The sequence below is a fragment of the Lupinus angustifolius genome, chromosome LG07 (assembly GCF_001865875.1).
Source record: "Lupinus angustifolius cultivar Tanjil chromosome LG07, LupAngTanjil_v1.0, whole genome shotgun sequence".
Taxonomy (NCBI): domain Eukaryota; kingdom Viridiplantae; phylum Streptophyta; class Magnoliopsida; order Fabales; family Fabaceae; genus Lupinus; species Lupinus angustifolius.
Window position 1 is genome coordinate 19050829 of NC_032015.1, and position 18146 is coordinate 19068974.

General features: G+C 34.6%; 4 protein-coding genes across 6 annotated transcripts; 2 read left to right on the forward strand and 2 right to left on the reverse strand.

Moving 5' to 3' along the window:
* Window positions 895–18141, forward strand: LOC109352636 (putative UPF0481 protein At3g02645). Its single transcript, XM_019594776.1, has 3 exons — window positions 895–1719; window positions 1965–2612; window positions 18128–18141. The coding sequence occupies exons 1-2, from the start codon at window positions 994–996 to the stop codon at window positions 2601–2603; spliced, it is 1365 nt and encodes a 454-aa protein (XP_019450321.1). The 5' UTR covers window positions 895–993; the 3' UTR covers window positions 2604–2612; window positions 18128–18141.
* LOC109352639 (cyclomaltodextrin glucanotransferase-like) lies at window positions 4336–6110 on the forward strand. Its single transcript, XM_019594781.1, has 4 exons — window positions 4336–4658; window positions 5005–5056; window positions 5134–5294; window positions 5594–6110. The coding sequence occupies exons 1-4, from the start codon at window positions 4458–4460 to the stop codon at window positions 5996–5998; spliced, it is 819 nt and encodes a 272-aa protein (XP_019450326.1). The 5' UTR covers window positions 4336–4457; the 3' UTR covers window positions 5999–6110.
* LOC109352637 (putative serine/threonine-protein kinase) lies at window positions 6597–10638 on the reverse strand. Of its 3 annotated transcripts, XM_019594778.1 has the most exons (8): window positions 10476–10638; window positions 10301–10403; window positions 9004–9107; window positions 8626–8836; window positions 8168–8405; window positions 7617–7767; window positions 6915–7195; window positions 6597–6862 (listed from the first exon to the last, which is right to left on the reverse strand). In XM_019594778.1, exons 2-8 carry the CDS (start codon window positions 10374–10376, stop codon window positions 6727–6729), a joined length of 1197 nt encoding a protein of 398 aa, XP_019450323.1. In that variant the 5' UTR covers window positions 10377–10403; window positions 10476–10638; the 3' UTR covers window positions 6597–6726. The 3 variants fall into 3 exon arrangements, with proteins under 3 accessions (XP_019450323.1, XP_019450322.1, XP_019450324.1); XM_019594777.1 differs by having other exon boundaries at window positions 10301–10638; XM_019594779.1 differs by having other exon boundaries at window positions 6597–7195; window positions 10301–10636.
* LOC109352638 (splicing factor 3B subunit 4) lies at window positions 11944–16775 on the reverse strand. The gene is made up of 10 exons (XM_019594780.1): window positions 16659–16775; window positions 15119–15294; window positions 14890–14938; window positions 14683–14771; window positions 14503–14559; window positions 13913–13975; window positions 13756–13821; window positions 13132–13218; window positions 12757–12850; window positions 11944–12659 (listed from the first exon to the last, which is right to left on the reverse strand). Exons 2-10 carry the CDS (start codon window positions 15221–15223, stop codon window positions 12139–12141), a joined length of 1131 nt encoding a protein of 376 aa, XP_019450325.1. The 5' UTR covers window positions 15224–15294; window positions 16659–16775; the 3' UTR covers window positions 11944–12138.

The window sequence follows — 18146 nt, forward strand, 5'->3', positions numbered from 1 at the left end:
GATAAGTGTGTATATTATTTCATAAACCATTTTTCTGAATCAACGGGGCTTTGGTTCAAGTGGTACATACTTGATTCCCCTTAAGCAAGATCTCGGGTTCGAATATTGTGGATGGCAAAAATGTCCATTGAGAGAGTTAGTCCTACATACCTGTGGATGTTCCCGGCTTGGATATAATTGCCTAGTGCGAGGATACAAAAAAAACCATTTTTCTGATACATAGTATGGATCTAAAATATTCTAACTTTATAAAAGTTGTGTAAGTATAGATTGCAGAGTTGAATTTTTCAGATTTTTTATTTTGCATCAATCAAGGGACTTTATTAGTGTAACTGAAAAAGTGGTCTATTTTCAACAACTTTATTCACTTTCTTGAGCCCTTCCTTTTCCTTTTACTACTTTCACATCTCTACTTTTTCTTCTCCACTAAGGTAAGGTACATATTTTTTATATTAAACTTAGATGCTAAAATTAAACTTAACTTAGGTGAATGAAACTATACTATTTAGTAGTAGACAGCTAGTTGACAGATGAAGAGGAATTGTCCAATTTTATAATTTTTATAGAAATTACCATCACCCCATTTTCTCTTATAAATCAGTCGCAGAATCGATCTTCCAACCGAAAATCGGGTTGCAACAAAATCTAAACCTTTTTTTTGACATTAGGCTAAAATTCGAATTAAAATATGTTATTTGACCGTTACTTGGATCCTTTCAAGTTTGAATAGTCGCAGAGCCGATCTTCCAACTGAAAATCGGGTTGCGAAAAAATCTAGACTTTTTTGATATTAGGCTAAAATTCCAATTAAAATATGTTATTTAACCGTTACTTGGATCCTTTCAAGTTTGAATAAATGATGTGATATTTAGTCTTTAGAGGATAGAAATATGACATTAGTCCCTTATGTCTTTTACTAGTTTGAATATTTGTTAGTTGCATTTTCTGTCAAAATTCATATCCATCAATTCAAGACTTATATCTTTACCAATCATGGATCAAACTCAAAATGAGTGTAGTTGGATGAATTCCATTAAAGTTACACTAGGTTCTCTAGACCATAGAGAAGTGAAATCCTTCATAAGCAGCATTGCAAGTGTTTCAAGCAAACTTAGAAAACACAATGAGGAATCATACTCACCAAAACTTCTCACAATTGGACCAATACATAGAGGAACTAGCAGCCACCTTCTTGCAATGGAAGAGCACAAATGGCGCTACATGCTCGCGCTTCTTCACAGGACGCAGAATCCGGTATCGACCTTGGATGAATGTGGCAAAATCATTCTAGGCTTGGATGATGCAGTAAGAGCTAGCTATGGAGGTAACATCAAATATGAACCTCATGAACTAGCCAAAATAATGTTACTTGATGGTTCCTTTTTGTTAGAGTTACTACTTAGGTGTTCACCACAAGATATGGTACCTCAAATTCCAAATGAAGATAACCATCATGGTTCTTTTGACCCTATACTAGGACACCAAGAAATGCTACCATTTGTTCTCACTGATCTCATTTTACTAGAGAACCAAATACCCTTCTTTGTTCTCAAGACTTTGGCTAGGATACTTCTTCCTGATGTATTTACAAGTCAAGTTGATCACCTTGTTGCTGATCTTACACTTTCTCTCTTCAGCTACCCTTTGATTCGGTGTCCGGCCGTGGCGCATTTTCTCCATCTCATGCACTTGTCCTCAATCATTGATGAAGGGCAGAAGGTTATGTTGTTGTTTTTGTTGTTCTGATTAATATCATTCTTGAAGAATCTGCTAAATCCTTAGGATATGTTCACATTATCATGGTCAGTTTTAGGCAAAAAAATCATCCGATCCAAACACGTAATTAACATGTAGTCCAGTTCGTTCAGGTCCTGCTAACATTTCAGACTATAAACATTTTATCGTTGTTCCCTTTTTCCTACATTTAATGTACTTATCCATTGTATATGTTATTTTTCTACTAGGTGAAACAAGCTCAACAAGAATTGAAGCGATGCGCGACGAGGCTTAGAGCAGCAGGAGTAACACTTAGACCAATAGAGAATCATATCAAGCAAGTTAAAAGATTTGGTTTTGACATAAGATTTGTTAAAGGGGTGCTTGAAATTCCACCACTACATATAGAGGAAACAACTGAAGTACATTTGAGGAACTTCATTGCTTGGGAACAAAGCCGAATCGGCATAAGCAGACAATTCACTTCATATGCTATGTTTCTTAGAGGCTTAGTATGTTCTTCACAAGATATAGAGCTTCTTATAAGCATTGGAGTTCTTGTGAAAGATACCAATATCAGCAATGAAGATTTGCTCACTTTTTTTGTCACAATTACAAAGGGAGTGGATCAAATGGACTCAAGTTATAGCAAAGTTTGTGAGGACTTGAATGCATATTCAGAAGTGAAACACTTGAAAAAGTTCCCTATATTGGTTTGGCATTGTTGTAGACTTTGTGTAGAATGTGTTAGATATTCATGCAAATGTAGCTATAGAATCTTGATCCATGATCATATACCAAATGTGTGGAAATTGATAGGGATAGTTGCAGCTATGGTGTTGCTTGTTCTTACCATAATGCAGACATATTACTCAGCTCGTGGCTAAGTAGATATGGTTATACCCCTTCATTATCTTGCTTCGATCGAGAAATATAACTGATTAATCATAAGGTAAAGGGTCGAGAAACTCAATACCATTATTCTTGAACAACTTGGAGTCGGGCCTTTTTTTCTTTTCACACTATTATGGATATGAAGATAATGAGAAAATTTGGATTCAATTGTCAACTACTCCTATCAAAAATAGGATTGACTGTGGATTCGAGCAATAGCATATGATTTCATAAAACCGTATGATTTTTCCGGAAAGTAAATCATACATCATTGTCTAAGTCTCCTAGGAATGGCTTAAGTTCTCATTACCAATTGGTTCTGAAATCTTAGCTTAATATTAGAGTGAGTGGCAAATCTAGGACCCGAGAATAAGAGGTGCAAGTTATATTGAGTGATCCAAAATCGACCAAAATATGGTAAATGAGTAGTATCACTGTAATCACATATAAGTAGGGTCGCAAAAAATATTAATTATAAACATAATATATACACACATTTTTGTTTTCAGGGTGTACATTTGCACACCCTAGTAGAAGTGTAATCCCTTACTGACTAGAGTTAGAGCTTAACTTCTCTTCAATTATCATAGGCCAATAAATATTTTTTCGTCATAAATCAAATATAACTTTTCGCCTAACCCTTAAGGAAAATATATAAATGTGCCCGATATTTTAGCTGGTTACACTTTTAAAACTGCATAATGTTAATTACATATATTTTGTATTCCTATATGATAGAATATTTGGTGCAAGTTGAGTACAAATCTACATTTGTATTTTGTATTTGTGATTATAAGAAGTCATCAGTAACACCAATTCACTTGCAGCTTAATGTGACATGTACAATTTCATTAATTTTGTAAAATAATATCTTTTTAATTTATAAATAAATATCCTAAGTTTCATTTGAATAAATTAGCTTTAATATTACAAAAGCAACTTATCTTTAAAGAAATAAATAGCTAATGCATCCACAATACAAAGGACATCATTTAAATTGATGATTCACTAGCTAAATTGTATATAGGTAAAGTTATATATACACATATATTATATACATATCAATGTTTAAAAATTAATAAAGAAGACAATAAATATTTTATTTATATCATTTGTTAAAACAAAATTTAGTAATAAACAATGTTTTAGAAGTATAAACCAATATAGTAGTTTTATGTTTGATTCTATACCAACTTTCTGTAAAACTAAGTCATTTTTATTAAAAAAAAATAATAATTTTAAATAAAAATCGGCCAGTATGATTGATACAGTTGAATTGAAAACTGAACTGGTTTTGACCGACATACTTGTGGATGGAAAAAATACCCGCTAGAAGAGTTAGCCTCATCACATACTTGTGGATATTTCCGGCTCGGACATGATTACTCTAGTACGAGGATATATGTGGGAAACCAAAAAAATATAGGAACTACTAGTTCACCAAGTGAAAGACAATATGGTCCGATTTTCACAACATCGATAAAAACAGAAAAGAAGGAATGGTTGCACATAAAAAGTGGTTGTATATGAGAAAGAACTAAGAAGAGTGATATATAAAAGTACATGCACCACTCACTTACAACAAAACCAACACTTATATTCTACATGCCACATGCAATTGAATCTGTGGTCTATTTTTGTGACATAGTACCTTAAACTTCTCTGTCACCACAACAATAACACTATATAAGGAAAACCACTTCAAGTTTCAATAACATTCACACTTTCACTTATATTCTACATTTTCATTCCTTCCTAGTATCAAACAAAAACTTGTTCAAGACACAAACAATTGTGTCTTTGTCTTTTTGTGTCTGTCACAAATTAACTACACACTTCAGCAAGTGATGGAAACACTCACTAGCTCTTGTTCAAAGGCTATTGTTAAGAGTCTAGGATCATGTTTTCCTAGAGGTGCTGCTTTTGGTTCTGATAGACCCAAAATTTGTTTCTCTTCAAATGAGAAAAAAGGTTGCAACTTTCAGGTCCTGAAACTTGTACAAAACAAGGGTATTTACCCAATTTATGCTGTGAAATCTGAAACTAAGGTAGATTTCATTTTCTCTCTCTCTATATAATTGTTGGTAATTTATCATAAGGTTACTATAATTGTTGGTAATATATAATTATTGATTAGTCTTAAAATGTGACTGCAACAATACAGTTTTTTATCATAATATATGCATCAGCGATTCAAATTGCGGAACGCAATTGTATCAGACTGCAACGCAACCACATCAGGCTGTATCAGACTACATCGATATCAAAAATTCACACTGCATTGACCGCAATCGCAGTAACTGCAACCGCAATTTAAAACACTGATATGCATGATATAAAATGAGTGCTTATAAGATTTTGACATATTTGATGAAATTCAATATTGGTTTGCAGAGTATGTTGCAGCTGGACTTGGACACTGAAAAGCTTGAAGCTCTACAAACAAGTTGGTTCTAGCCACCTTTTAGGATCTATATTCCTTTTCATATTCCACTGCTCAAAAAACATGAATCTGTTTTGCAGATGAACTGAAGAGCATCCATGTCAAATTTCAGTTACAAAAGGATTGCGCCTTCGGGGAACAATTTCTTTTAGTTGGAGATGATCCAATGTTTGGTTCATGGAACCCTTCAAATGCATTACCAATGACTTGGTCTGATGGCCATGTATGGACCACCCACCTGGTGAGTACAATCTTTAGTAGGACAGCATGTTCCTATAATAAAGCTTACAACTACGATGTGGCCGCAATCGGCCCACAAAAGGCCACAATGCAACTACAATTGTAAGACAATCACGATTCAAAACCTTCACATGCAGCCTTACCTTACTGTCCTTGTATTTGTAAGAGGCTGATTTCGACTTCCGAGTCACATAGCGACAACTTTAACAGTTGCACGTATAAGGCTTTTGATATAATCTTTCCAACATGAAATGAAAATAAACTTTCTAAATCTTGTTATATTTTCCTTTATGAGATCAGAACATACCTGTTGGAAAGCCAATCCAATTCAAGTTCATACTGAAAGGGAAAACCGGAGATATTATTTGGCAGCCCGGCCCGGATAGAATTTTGCACACTTGGGAAGCTATGACAAGAATAACTGTTTGTGAGGATTGGGACAATGCTGAATCTCAGAAACTAATAGAGGAATATCAATATCCCTACTCAGATGAGGAACCTATGATTGAATCAAATGCTGAACATAGCCAAACTCATGCAAAGGAGCAGATAATTTCCTTGGAGGAGATCATCAAGAATGCAGAACACATAATGACTGAAAGGAAAATGATGAAACAGAATGAAGAATCTTCAAAGAGCTCTGAAAATGGTGTACTCAGACACAAAGGAAAAGCTGCACCAGTCAAGAAACCGAAAAGGTCATAGGGACAGATCAGACACACGATATGACAGTATTTTTATATAAGAATATTACGTTTATATGACTATTTTTAAGAATACTAAGGGAGTCTCGTATACTGAGCCGCCCTTTTTTATAACTATTTTTAAGAAATATTTTGATGTAAGGCCTATGGTTGCAGACTTGGGCCTCCTTGAACTCATCCTTATCTACCAACCCTTGCTAGAGAATTGCTTGATTTTGTTTCATTGAAAAGCACAAAATAAGTATAAAATATCCTATGCATAAACAAGAAATTAAATCTGCAAGCTGCACTAATATAGAGAACAAAACAACCCTTATGGTCGGTTTGCGAGTTAGTTTTCAGAAGGAAATGCCTGAATGCCACCCAACAAGTGTAATTCATAGCTTTAATGTTTTCTCTTTCTTTTTCTTTCATTCAAAAACTCAACTTATAAATAAACCATTAATGTCTAGTTCCAAATATGCCCATATTTTCAAGACAACTACATTAGTATTGATGCTTCCTAAAGATAACAACAGACCAAAACAATACCCATAAACCACTTCCTAGTCATGATTTTACCATAGAAAGCAAATAATCTTTTAATCATCTAGGAACCAAACATCATTATCTAAACAATCATCTACGAAACATTCGTCACAATATTTGTACCTCAAAGTTAGTTGGGGTTACAATAACAATCAAGCATTAATCTCAACAGATGAAGTCAACTACATAGATCAAACGACACTACAATGTTTTATCATAAATCATGTTCATTAACAAAGCATTGATCTCTAAATCTTTCTTAATCGTTTCACCTATAGTTTTTCTTGGCCGCCATCTTCTTCTGAAAAGTCGAAGAATCTCCATTTGGTTTAGTCTCCTTAGTGGCAAAGTTGGATGATGTTACATATGGATTTTTACATTTGTTGTGCCTTATTACTTGAGAAGATGAAGATGAGTCATTCAAAGAAGTGACGATCTTTCCGTAGGAATGGCATCTATATATTCCAGGCTCAGTCAATGCCTTCTCATTGATATGAACTTCCTTGGAAAGCATTTTCAATACTTGCTTCATGTTTGGTCTATGTTGAGAAGTTGCTTGGGTGCAAAATAGAGCAACCATAATGAACCTATACACCTCAATCTCATTGTAGTTGGTTAGATTTGGATCAACAAGGTCTAGAAGCCTTTTCTCTTCTTTCAGCTTCCATGCCTGCACAAATGTAGCGTTCCGAAAAATGGTAAAAACCAGGAAAATATAACTAGATAGACTCATAAACCTAACGCTTTAAGACTTTATGTCTAGGGTCTGAAGCTGAACTCGCTATATGGTTTCTCACCAAGCGCAACGGTTTCCCTTATACACGAGAAGCCTAATTTCAACTTTACTAATATAAGATCATAGCATGTATCGAATCATTATTTTTTTTATACTATCAAGGATATCCTCTCACTTTTTGGGCAAGGAACTAATCCCTTTCGGGGTGCTTAGCTGCCCCTCCCAACAAGTTTCGCTCTTAGAAATCGAACCTTTGACCTTTTGGTCTTTCTGGGAATCTAGCAGTGCCTTACACCACTAGACCAACCCTTGCTGGTAATCATTATTATTGATACTCAAGAATCCATAAATATACCCATTCCACTAGAACCAAAAGATTCTCTCCAAATGCTGCTTTGCTACTACTTTTACCACTGATTATTTCAAGCATGAGAACCCCAAAACTATATACATCAGCCTTCTTTGTAAGCTGTCCTAGAAGTGCATATTCTGGTGCAAGATATCCCCTGCACAAAGAAAACAAGTAAACATCATTTATATGTTAAGACAAAAGTGATAGGTAAGCCGAAAAAAGTGATAAGTAAGCCGAAAAAACATAGGAGATTTAGAACAGTTACTTTCAGTTTCTCTCACTTTTAGTACACAACAGTTTTCTAGTTTTGAACTTATTTCCTCTCTCCATTCACTTTGTGTCCTACTTATGCAAAAATATTGCATCTCGGTACAAAGATGATTGAACTATGTTCCTATCAAAATCTGTGTAAAGATGAATTATGGAACTCAAATGAATTTACAGAAGTTATTTAAAGCCTAAACTAACATTCTAGCAATAATCAAAAGGCAAATTCTGGCGCCGATCGCACACAGCATGATATAAACTAATGTATGTTATGCATATGTACTTACTCCGTTCCTGCAACTCGAGTACTAACATGGGTGATATTGTCGGGAAACAGTTTTGCGAGACCAAAATCTCCAATTTTAGGATTAAAGTTCCCATCCAGCAGTATGTTGCTGGCCTTGATATCTCTGTGAACGATTCTTGGTTGCGCTTCTTCATGAAGAAACCTAAGACCAGAAGCCGTACCAAGGCAAATAGCAGCCCTCTTTGGCCAATCGAGAGGAACATATTTACTTCTGGAACCTGTAAAATTTTCGTTGTGTTAGCATGGTCGGTACATAAGCAACCCTCCATTCGGTGAGAGGAAAAATCTCATTTTCATGTTTCGTTCGGGGTGTTCCAGAATCTTAAACAAACATACCATACGAGGATAAACCACTTCAAAAAATGAAAAGTGTGAATAATCATCCAACTTAAAAATGAGTCACATCGAGACACGTATTTAAAATGTTCTGATATTTACCAAGCAAGGAACTCGCGAGGCTATTGTTCTCCAAAAATTCGTACACCAATATTTGATGACTACCCTCAACGCAGAAGCCAATTAGTTCCACAAGATTTGGATGCCTTGTCCTTGATATCATATCAATTTCTGTCATGAATTCATGACGTCCTTGTTTAGAATCAACCGAAAGAGACTTGATCGCAACTTGAGTACCATCCCTTAAAACTCCCTGCAAATATTAACGACAAAGCAGCAAAGAAATCTACTCAAAATGAAAAGGGAAAAAGTTCGATCAAAGAGTACACAACCGACTGAAATCTATCTAATGATAATGATGGCAAACATTCGGACAACCAAAAGTAAACGAATTAAGACAAAAGACGGTAAAACTTTCACCTTGTGGACAACTCCATAACCTCCTCCACCAATTTTGCTTGAAGGATGAAAATCTCCAGTTGCCGATCTCAATGACTTATAGCTATATGTTTTAGTTGCAATCACTGTTGATCACAAAGACATAAAATATTACATGAATAAATCACATATTGCAAAACTAACTAAATAGAAACACAGAAACAAAGTGAAGAATGCAGTTTTAGGAAGCTAGTTTCGTAGTCAAAGATGTCTCGCTAGAACCCGACTTTGTTCACCTAAAACACAGATGCATGCATATTTTCCTTAGATAATTTTCAGTTTTCACTATATGGAAGTGGATCAACAAAATATAATAAAACAAATATATAGTTTAACCACAACATGGTCAAGCACTCCAGCTAAGCATCTTCAGTTATAAAGTATTGATATGAACCTTGGGGAGACCAAGACTATAAACCCCACACCGAAATCACAAACTTCAGATGTAGGACTCAAGTTCCATATGTTACCATCGGATCCTAACATTCCACAATGCTCCACAGCCCCGGCCCAAATGAGGGGCTGGTTGCGTACTAGCCCCTTGACTAGTCCCTGGCAAACACCGAGAAGTCTAACTTAGCGCCCACTCGTTCACAGTGGAGACTCGGTGTGGAATGTCTTAATGACAATTGATACAAACCTTGGAAAACCCACTTCATAAAATCTAGCTCTTATAGCTGAAAGCCCAAGGCAATGTAAACCCAACACGAGAATCCCGCACTTCTGGCGTGGGACTCAAATCCCACACCATGCATTTAGATCCTAACATTCCACGATCTAAAAAGTAATTCCATTTAGCTTTGTTAATTTCTCCCAGCAACAGATAGATACATGCCGTTGCAAAAATCGGAATCTGTCAAATACTTATGGCTATGGTTTGACATGTTGAATGCATGAGGGAGAATTAAAAAGAGAAGAATTTTACAAATGAAATTTCTAGTAATCAAATCCAAAACATATACTAAAGCTTAGTTCTAAGTTCTAACTCAAAACTACTAGAAAGCACAATACTAAAAATATTCAAAAGCACTAACTAAGATTAAACTTTCCTATGTGTCTTTCCAAGGGAATTTAATCCATATATTCAACATTTGGAATAAAAATTCAACATTTATTATCACAAGAGACATGCAATTCAACATTTGGAATGAAAAATATGAAGTATTTTGAAGAATAAGCATACAGAAAGATACAACAAAGATGGGTAAATGGAAGAACATAAATCATAAAAATAACAAAGTCAACAACAACTATTAATTGAAACAAAGAATTCATGTACCTTTTTCATGTGGCTGATGATCAAGAACACCCTTCCCTTTACAACAATTCAAGGCACAAAAGAAATTGCCAATCATAGCTAAAACCCCAGATACCTTCTATAACTGCATTTATACCTCAAATTCATGACACCAATGAAAACAAGAAACATAAATAAAGCAAGTTGGAAACTTTACCAAGAAATAAACATGGGTTTTTACTTCACAGCATGGTTTGGATATTGAAAGTGATTATGGTGATATAAAAAGGTAGAAAAGTGATGATATTGAGAAGCATATATAGAAAGAAGAGGAAAAGGTTGATAGTGTATTAGGTATAAGAATGAAGAAGTGTTGGAATTGGAAGGAACGTGTGAAGGCATATATATATATATATATATATATATATGTGGTATGGTAAAATGGACAAGGAACAAGGTCTTGGTTTCAGAATAACTCTTAAAGACCAAGACAACATGCGGACAGTCAAAATAACAGGAAACACCTGCATGCAAAGTCAAATATGATCAACAAACAACATTACATGTCCCAAAAAAATATCATATTTTCGTAATTTAAATCACGAAGATTTTAATAAATAATATAAAAATGTTATTTTTTATGATTTTGGTAATAAATTATTACTTTTTGATTAGATTGGAATACCAAATAAAACAAGTAATCTTTATTTAAATCAATATTTTCCCTGCTTGGTCCCATAAAAAACTTCATAGTCAAAATAGCTTATCAAGTTTATCTAATTGTTATTTATTGGTAATATAACCAATTTCAGTAATTGAACTATAAATAAGGAGGATATTATCATTATTGAAGTGATAATTGTTTGTTTCTTCCTTGTTGTTTTTAATAAAAAAAGTGTTATCATTACTAAAGAAAATCGTTACTAAATAAATAGATAAAAATGTGTTTTTCTTATAACCATTTATCTCTTTATGTTTTAGTACTAAAGAGAATCATTATTCGTAAGTTATAAATTACAAATAAATAAAATTTATAACATGTAATTTAATTATTGCCCCGTTAAACTATCATATTATTATATCAATACTTTGATCACTATAATAATCAGCATGGTATTAATAATCGTGAAATCCAAGGAAATGCATCAAAAAACAAAGAAAAACACAATTTCTAATAACACATTTACCCTTCTAATTATAATGAAATGTCACTATTACCATTAAAAACCAAGGAAAATGTACTTGCCTCTCCGTTAATGGAGAGCCTCTCCATTAATGGAGAGGATCCCTTATTCATAAGAGTCAAGTTATAATTGCTTCATTTTCAAATTTTATGGGTAGTAATTATTTTTATCATATTAACATTAATTTATTGAAAATAATTGCATACAAAGAAGAGATGAATGAATCTCAGATGATTTAAAAATATATATAATTGTTTGACAAACGTATTGATCTTCATTGTTTTCAAGCAATGAGTGAAATTGTGGCCAACAGCATATATTCACTATAAATTATAATTAGAAAATAGTTTAACAAAAATTGGATAAAATAATTTAGTTAAAAGCTTGCTACCAACTTTCTCATTAACAGTAAAACCCTTCATCACATTTGAATTTAGTTAAGATACTCATTTTTTTCCATGCAGAAACCATGAAATTGGGCTACAAAAGTCCTCACATTTGAAGAATGACCTGAAATTCAAAAGCATTATCTATTTGTTTTTACCATATTTCTACCCGGAAATTGTAGATCATGTCATCATCTTACTATATTTCAATCTACACCACTCTAATTGGGAAACAAAGAAATGCAAGCTAACAATAAATAAGAGGCATAGAATTCGGGTGATAGGGACATTCTATAAGGATTGCATTCATTCAACTTGAAGGTGGTGGCATGTGAGGATTATTGGGAGGCGGTGGCATTGAGGACTGAGGATAACCATATGGCAGTCCACCCTGTTGCTGAGGTGGTGGTGGTGGTCGCCAAACAGGTGGTTGTTGGTTTGCCATTACTGATGGTGGGGGAAGAGGCCTTTGAGGAGCCGGAACACCTTGTGGAGGTGGAGGCATCGGCATACCAGGGTGAGGTAGCCTGAATTGCTGCATTTGAGGAGGAGGAGGAGGCATACCATGTGGCATTTGACCTGGCTGTTGTTGATGCCATGCTGGTGGCCCGCCTACCGGCATAGGCTGGAATGTCGCAGCTTGAGGGGGTGGTGGACGCAGGGCAGGAATAGGAGGAGCGATTCCATTAGCAACAAAGGGGCGAGGAGGCACGGGAGCAGCGATGGTACCATTACCCTGAGGAGCATTCGGAAGTGTTGGAGGCCCACTCGCAAATAAAGTATGAGGCCTGCTTTTCTGTGCAGTTGGATTGCTTGCAGCCAAAACTCTTTCTGCACCATACATGAATTATAAGCAGATAGTACTGAAACAATGTGCATGAATTAATCACATCAACAACAAAAATGAAAGATAGTTGAATGAAATTACCTGCTGGAGTACCATGTCTTTCCCCTTTTGTGTCTTTCTTATAAGCATATGACACGGTAATTTGACGATTGCAGAGATATTGTCCATTCATTGCCTATGAAATATCAGGGGGGAATCATTCCCAGAAATGTGGACACCCAGACATCAACAAAATTGAAACACAATTCACGAAGGTGATATAAAATAAATAAATAGCAATAAACTTATGGAGATTTGTGTATAGACTATTTGCAACTGTTGTTAGCATTGAAAATAAAGCTGAAATGGCAAATATAGATTCTATTTATGATCCGCAAGTGCTGAATATGTATAACAAAAGAATGGAAGGTTGACCTCTCACACCCATAAATGGTTCAAACACCAGACTAGGCTTACCTCAATAGCTGAATCAGATGCCTCAAATGAATCATAGCTGATGAAGCCAAAACCACGTGAATTTCCTGTCTCAGGATCTCTCATGATCTGCAACCAAAACGCTAAACATCAGATCATACACATAATTTTGAATGAAATCAGCCCCTCTAAGGGTGGAAGGTTGAGGGAACCAAAGTAATATAATTTGCTTCACAGTATTTGTTGTGCAATGAGATTAAAACCATAGCCATTTACACACATTTATGCCACATAAATGGCACAATATTAAAATTGCCAGTGGATTCAGCCAGCATCAAATATCCAACCCATCATCCAATAAAGTGGTTATCCAAAACTCCACTATGTTAATTTATCCCATCTGTTTAAGGGCAAAAATACTTAAAAAAAGTTGTGCCCTTTAAGAGTGTATTGGGACATCAGAGTTATTGTTAATGCATCCATATATAAAGCTATTGTTATCTGCTTGATATCGGACATTTTAAAACAATAAAAAACTAATGCCCAGACTAAGCGAAGAAAAGTTGAAGCTTGAAAAGTATTAGCAACTGCTACTTGCTAGATAGTGTTGCTAAGTGACAAACATGATGCTATTTGCTGTAATGAAAGATATTCGAAGGAAATAACCTTTGGATTAGTAACAATAACTCCAAATGCACTGAAAGTATCATATAGGAGCTTCTCATCTACATCCTGCAGCAACATCAGGGCCAGTCATATTAAATCTCAAAGTTAACCAAATATTTGTTACACACTTGCATGCTTTGGTGACTAAATGACTTACAGGATCAAGATTGCCAATGAAAAGGTTTGCCCCCACATCCAAGCTCTTTTTATCTTGAGATGCCTGGAACAAAAAATTAGTAAAATCAATACTCATTAATCAAGTGGACTGAACATTGATATGAGATGGAAATACAGCAGTGATAGTAACAAACACAACAAAGTTAGTACAAACACAAAGTAAATATTAAAGATTAATTACTACGTGGAAAATGACAAATATTCAAATATAAAAAAGAAGCCGCAATTGGTATTTCACTTATATGACCAAACCACCTTCTTAGGCGAGCTTTTATCATTTTATTCTCAATAGGTGAAACTTTAACATTCTCCCAGGCACATTTTATCCTAAGCTTATCTATTGTGTGATCACTTATCCAGCAATATTCTCATGCTTTTACAATATTTAATTTTTTTTTCTTGCTGTCGCTTTTCATGCTTAACCTTGATATATTACATTGTCTAAATACTTTCTAAACATGTTTAAACATAATAGCATGTTAGACATATTTCCATTCACTTGATTTTACACTTAAATACTAGAGAGAAGAGGGAGGAAAAGTAAGTAACTATAAGCTTCATATGGAATACCTTATTTACACGTATTGGTTTTCCATAGAGCTTAATCATGTTAAGCACCTTAATGGCCTGCAATGGAAGAAAAAGAATAGCAAATAGTCAAACAAACAAATAGAGGGCAGCTGGTAGCTTTAGAGAGATTTTTGTGTATGATTTGCAAATAACATATCCATATTACTCAAGAATACTTACATAGTCAGCATCTTCTTCACTCCGAAACTCAACAAATCCATAACCTTGATGCTGGTTGGTCACTCTGTCCTTCGGGACATAGACATTAACTTGAACAAACAAAGGAAAAAATTCATATCATACTCTGAAATATCTACGCAAAAATATAGGGGGAAATTGAGATGGACATATTTATATGATGTAAAATAAGGATGAAATGAAACATACCAACTGGACCTGCCTGAACAAATAGCTCCCATAATAACTCCTCAGATATCTGATAGCAGCCAAACACAAGAAGCCAGTTAGAGTTGTTAACCATAAACTGGTAATTAAAGTAAATGTGCTTGATTTGGCTCCCATGTTCAAGGGGATGTAGACAGAGAAGCAAGCATGGGAAAGATAGAGAAGGTGTAAAACCAGAGTAGGAATATTGGAAAAATAAGGGGGAACCTACCTGGGGGTCAAGATTGCCGACATAAGCAGTAGCATCTTGATTCCTCTCTGCCGAGTGTTGACCAAGCAAGTTTGCTCCTACACCAGGCGCTATTCGAGTCGTCATCAAACAACCTCCTACTTAAACACAACCTCACTCTCTTGTCAGTACGTGTACCAGGCACCAGCTCACTGAATCTACACAGGCAGGAAGGATGGTTAGATGCCTTTCACTGTATCTCAGTTTTTCTCAACCTCTCTTATGTCTTAAATCTTTGGTTATAATACACATTACCCCTGTGAACTACAGGCTTGTATAAATCAAACCCCCTTAAATTTTTTGTGTCACTAAACCCATTTATTATGGTTCACAATGAAAACTAACATTTTCAGTTAATAAAGAGTAGGGAAAATGCTCAATGGTCAAGTGACAGTATATCATTGAGATTATAATAGGAAAATTGAAGAGATACTATCTATAAATCAAAAAGTGCATGAGAAGAAAAAAAAACTAGTTGCAAATGAATGCTCTGAAGACTAAAACAAAAGCTGGGCACAACTGCAGCCATGCCCCTGTACAACCACAGAGGCGAGGCCTGTTTTGACACAAAACTGAATAAACATTGTAAAAAAAGGTCATCCAGTGCACTAGGCTCCTACCTATTGGGGTCTGAGGAGGGTAACATAATTGTATCAAGACAGATGATGGCTTTATGCCAGTTATTTAACTTATGACAATAAGTGAAATGAGATCAAAATCAACAACTTCAACTTCACAACCATGATGATCCCTTTAAACCTTAATATATAACGTGTGTAGAAACAGAATCGCATAACTATAACCAATTACAATTAATATCCAAGCACCAAATGACATATCACGATGGAACAGAAGATAAGGAAGATTGGAAGGTCCCATTATTAATTACCACGGTCCACTAGCTGATATGTCACTGTCTAAGTCTTGGTTATATATAAATATTATAGAGAGACACACACAATGCGAATGCTGATATTCCATTATATATATTCGAATTGAACCTTAGATTATTTAAATAGAAAGTATATGTATGCATCTACCAAACCCTTAGGGTCATTTATGAGCTGAGTTTTGGAGGGTAAAGGAAAGACTTCAGAGTCATCTCACTAGTGAATTTCATGGCTCTAAAGTCTTCATTTTTTCCTAAAATTTCCTTCAAAGCCCAACTCGCAGAGGACCCTTTGAATCAAATTTATACAAGTCATGTTTAGCTAAGTACCTACTTAACTATAAGCTATCAGTTATTAAACGTCGACCCAACGATCAATTCGGCAGAGACATTCATCAAACAGTTGGTGTGCAACAACAACAACAACAACAACAAAACACAAGTGAATAAAAAAGAATACAGTATAACTATAGTATAATAAGAAGCCAGAAATTGTAAAGAACGATGGATTTGGAAATGAGTGAAGTAATTCGATAATGAAATGAAATGAAATCTCTAAAAGCGTAGCAACAATCCTAAACCTAAGTTATAAGAATCATAACAAACACGTTAGAATCGAAGTAAGGTGCATACCTGATACTTGATTTAACTGTCTAAGTCGCCGGAAACCGTTATCCCCACGGCGGCGCTTCTGGATACGGAAGATTGAGCGGTGGCTACTGTGAAGTGGTGGTTTGAGATTTTTAGAGGAAAACAAAATTGAATATGGGCCTTATGGGCCGGGCTCGTGTAACTGGCCCACTAATATGGCACATGTGATTTCCTCACAAATAGAGAACGAAAAATCGGACAATATCTTCTGTTCCATAATGTAATGTCAGTTTATGTGATATGAGTTGTAATTGGTCAGAAAAATACTTTATGTATTCTTCGAGATGTAGAAAAGGAGAATCGGACGATGGTGATTGGAGAAAGAAGATAAGACATCGTGAATTGTGTGGTTCAAATTTGGATTGGAGGAAGACGACAAATTTAAAAATGTGGTGCAATTTGACCACATATTTACCATTTTAGTATAACTTTTTTAATTTTACGGGGATAGTATAAGTTTTATAGAACTCGTGTCTGCCATGCATGACTTCAATGTTTAATAATTTCCTAAAGATTAATTTATCATGTGAACTATATATGAGAAGAGTAAAAGTCGTGACCATGATACACACTTTTTTCTAAGGAAAAAAAGATGAATGAAAGTCGTGCATGAGTTGTGTGTCATGGTCACGCCTTTTACCATTTTCGTATACAGTACACATGATTTTACCAAATTCATCTTTAGGAAATTATTAAACATTAAAGTCGTTCATGGCAAACATGACTTCTAATAACTAAGAGTATTCATCTAACTCTATGGATAAGTAACTTATCATTTATGCAATGTGTATTTGATTCTATCAATAAATGTATATTTCTGAAATCGAACTTTTAATATTTTAACTTATTTAAGATATATCACTAGACAAATGTTATGTTAGTATCAATTATGTTTTGAAAATGATAATTTCACTCTAATTTGAGTGACTTTTCTTACCCAAGTTAATTATTAATCGAGATATTATTTTAATTCGAACATCAATCTAACTACAAAAGCTAACACAATATTAATTATTGATTGAATTAACTTTTGAACTTCATGATTCAAATATGAAATAGAATTATATCATTAGATAGATAATTGTAACAAAATGCATCATATACTTTGGACTAAAGAGATATTACTATTCTGTATAAATTGAACACACGTATATATAGAAACCGTTGGTGATTTTGAGACAGATGAAGTCGGGTCATGTTTGTCCTTTACTCAACTCTAAATATTGATTGAATCTAACTTTAAAACTTAAACTCAACTGTACCTCAATGAAATTCAACCATATGCATGTCCAATTATGATCGAGCCAAATCAGGTGAGCGGATAGGATCCCCCAACTTTAGAGTATTATTTTTTAAGTATTGCTCACATGAATCGAATCCTTAACCTGTTGATCTATTCAGTAATCCAGTAGGACCTTACTCCACTAAACTAACGGCCATCATAATTAGAGAGTATTAAGTGCAATTAAC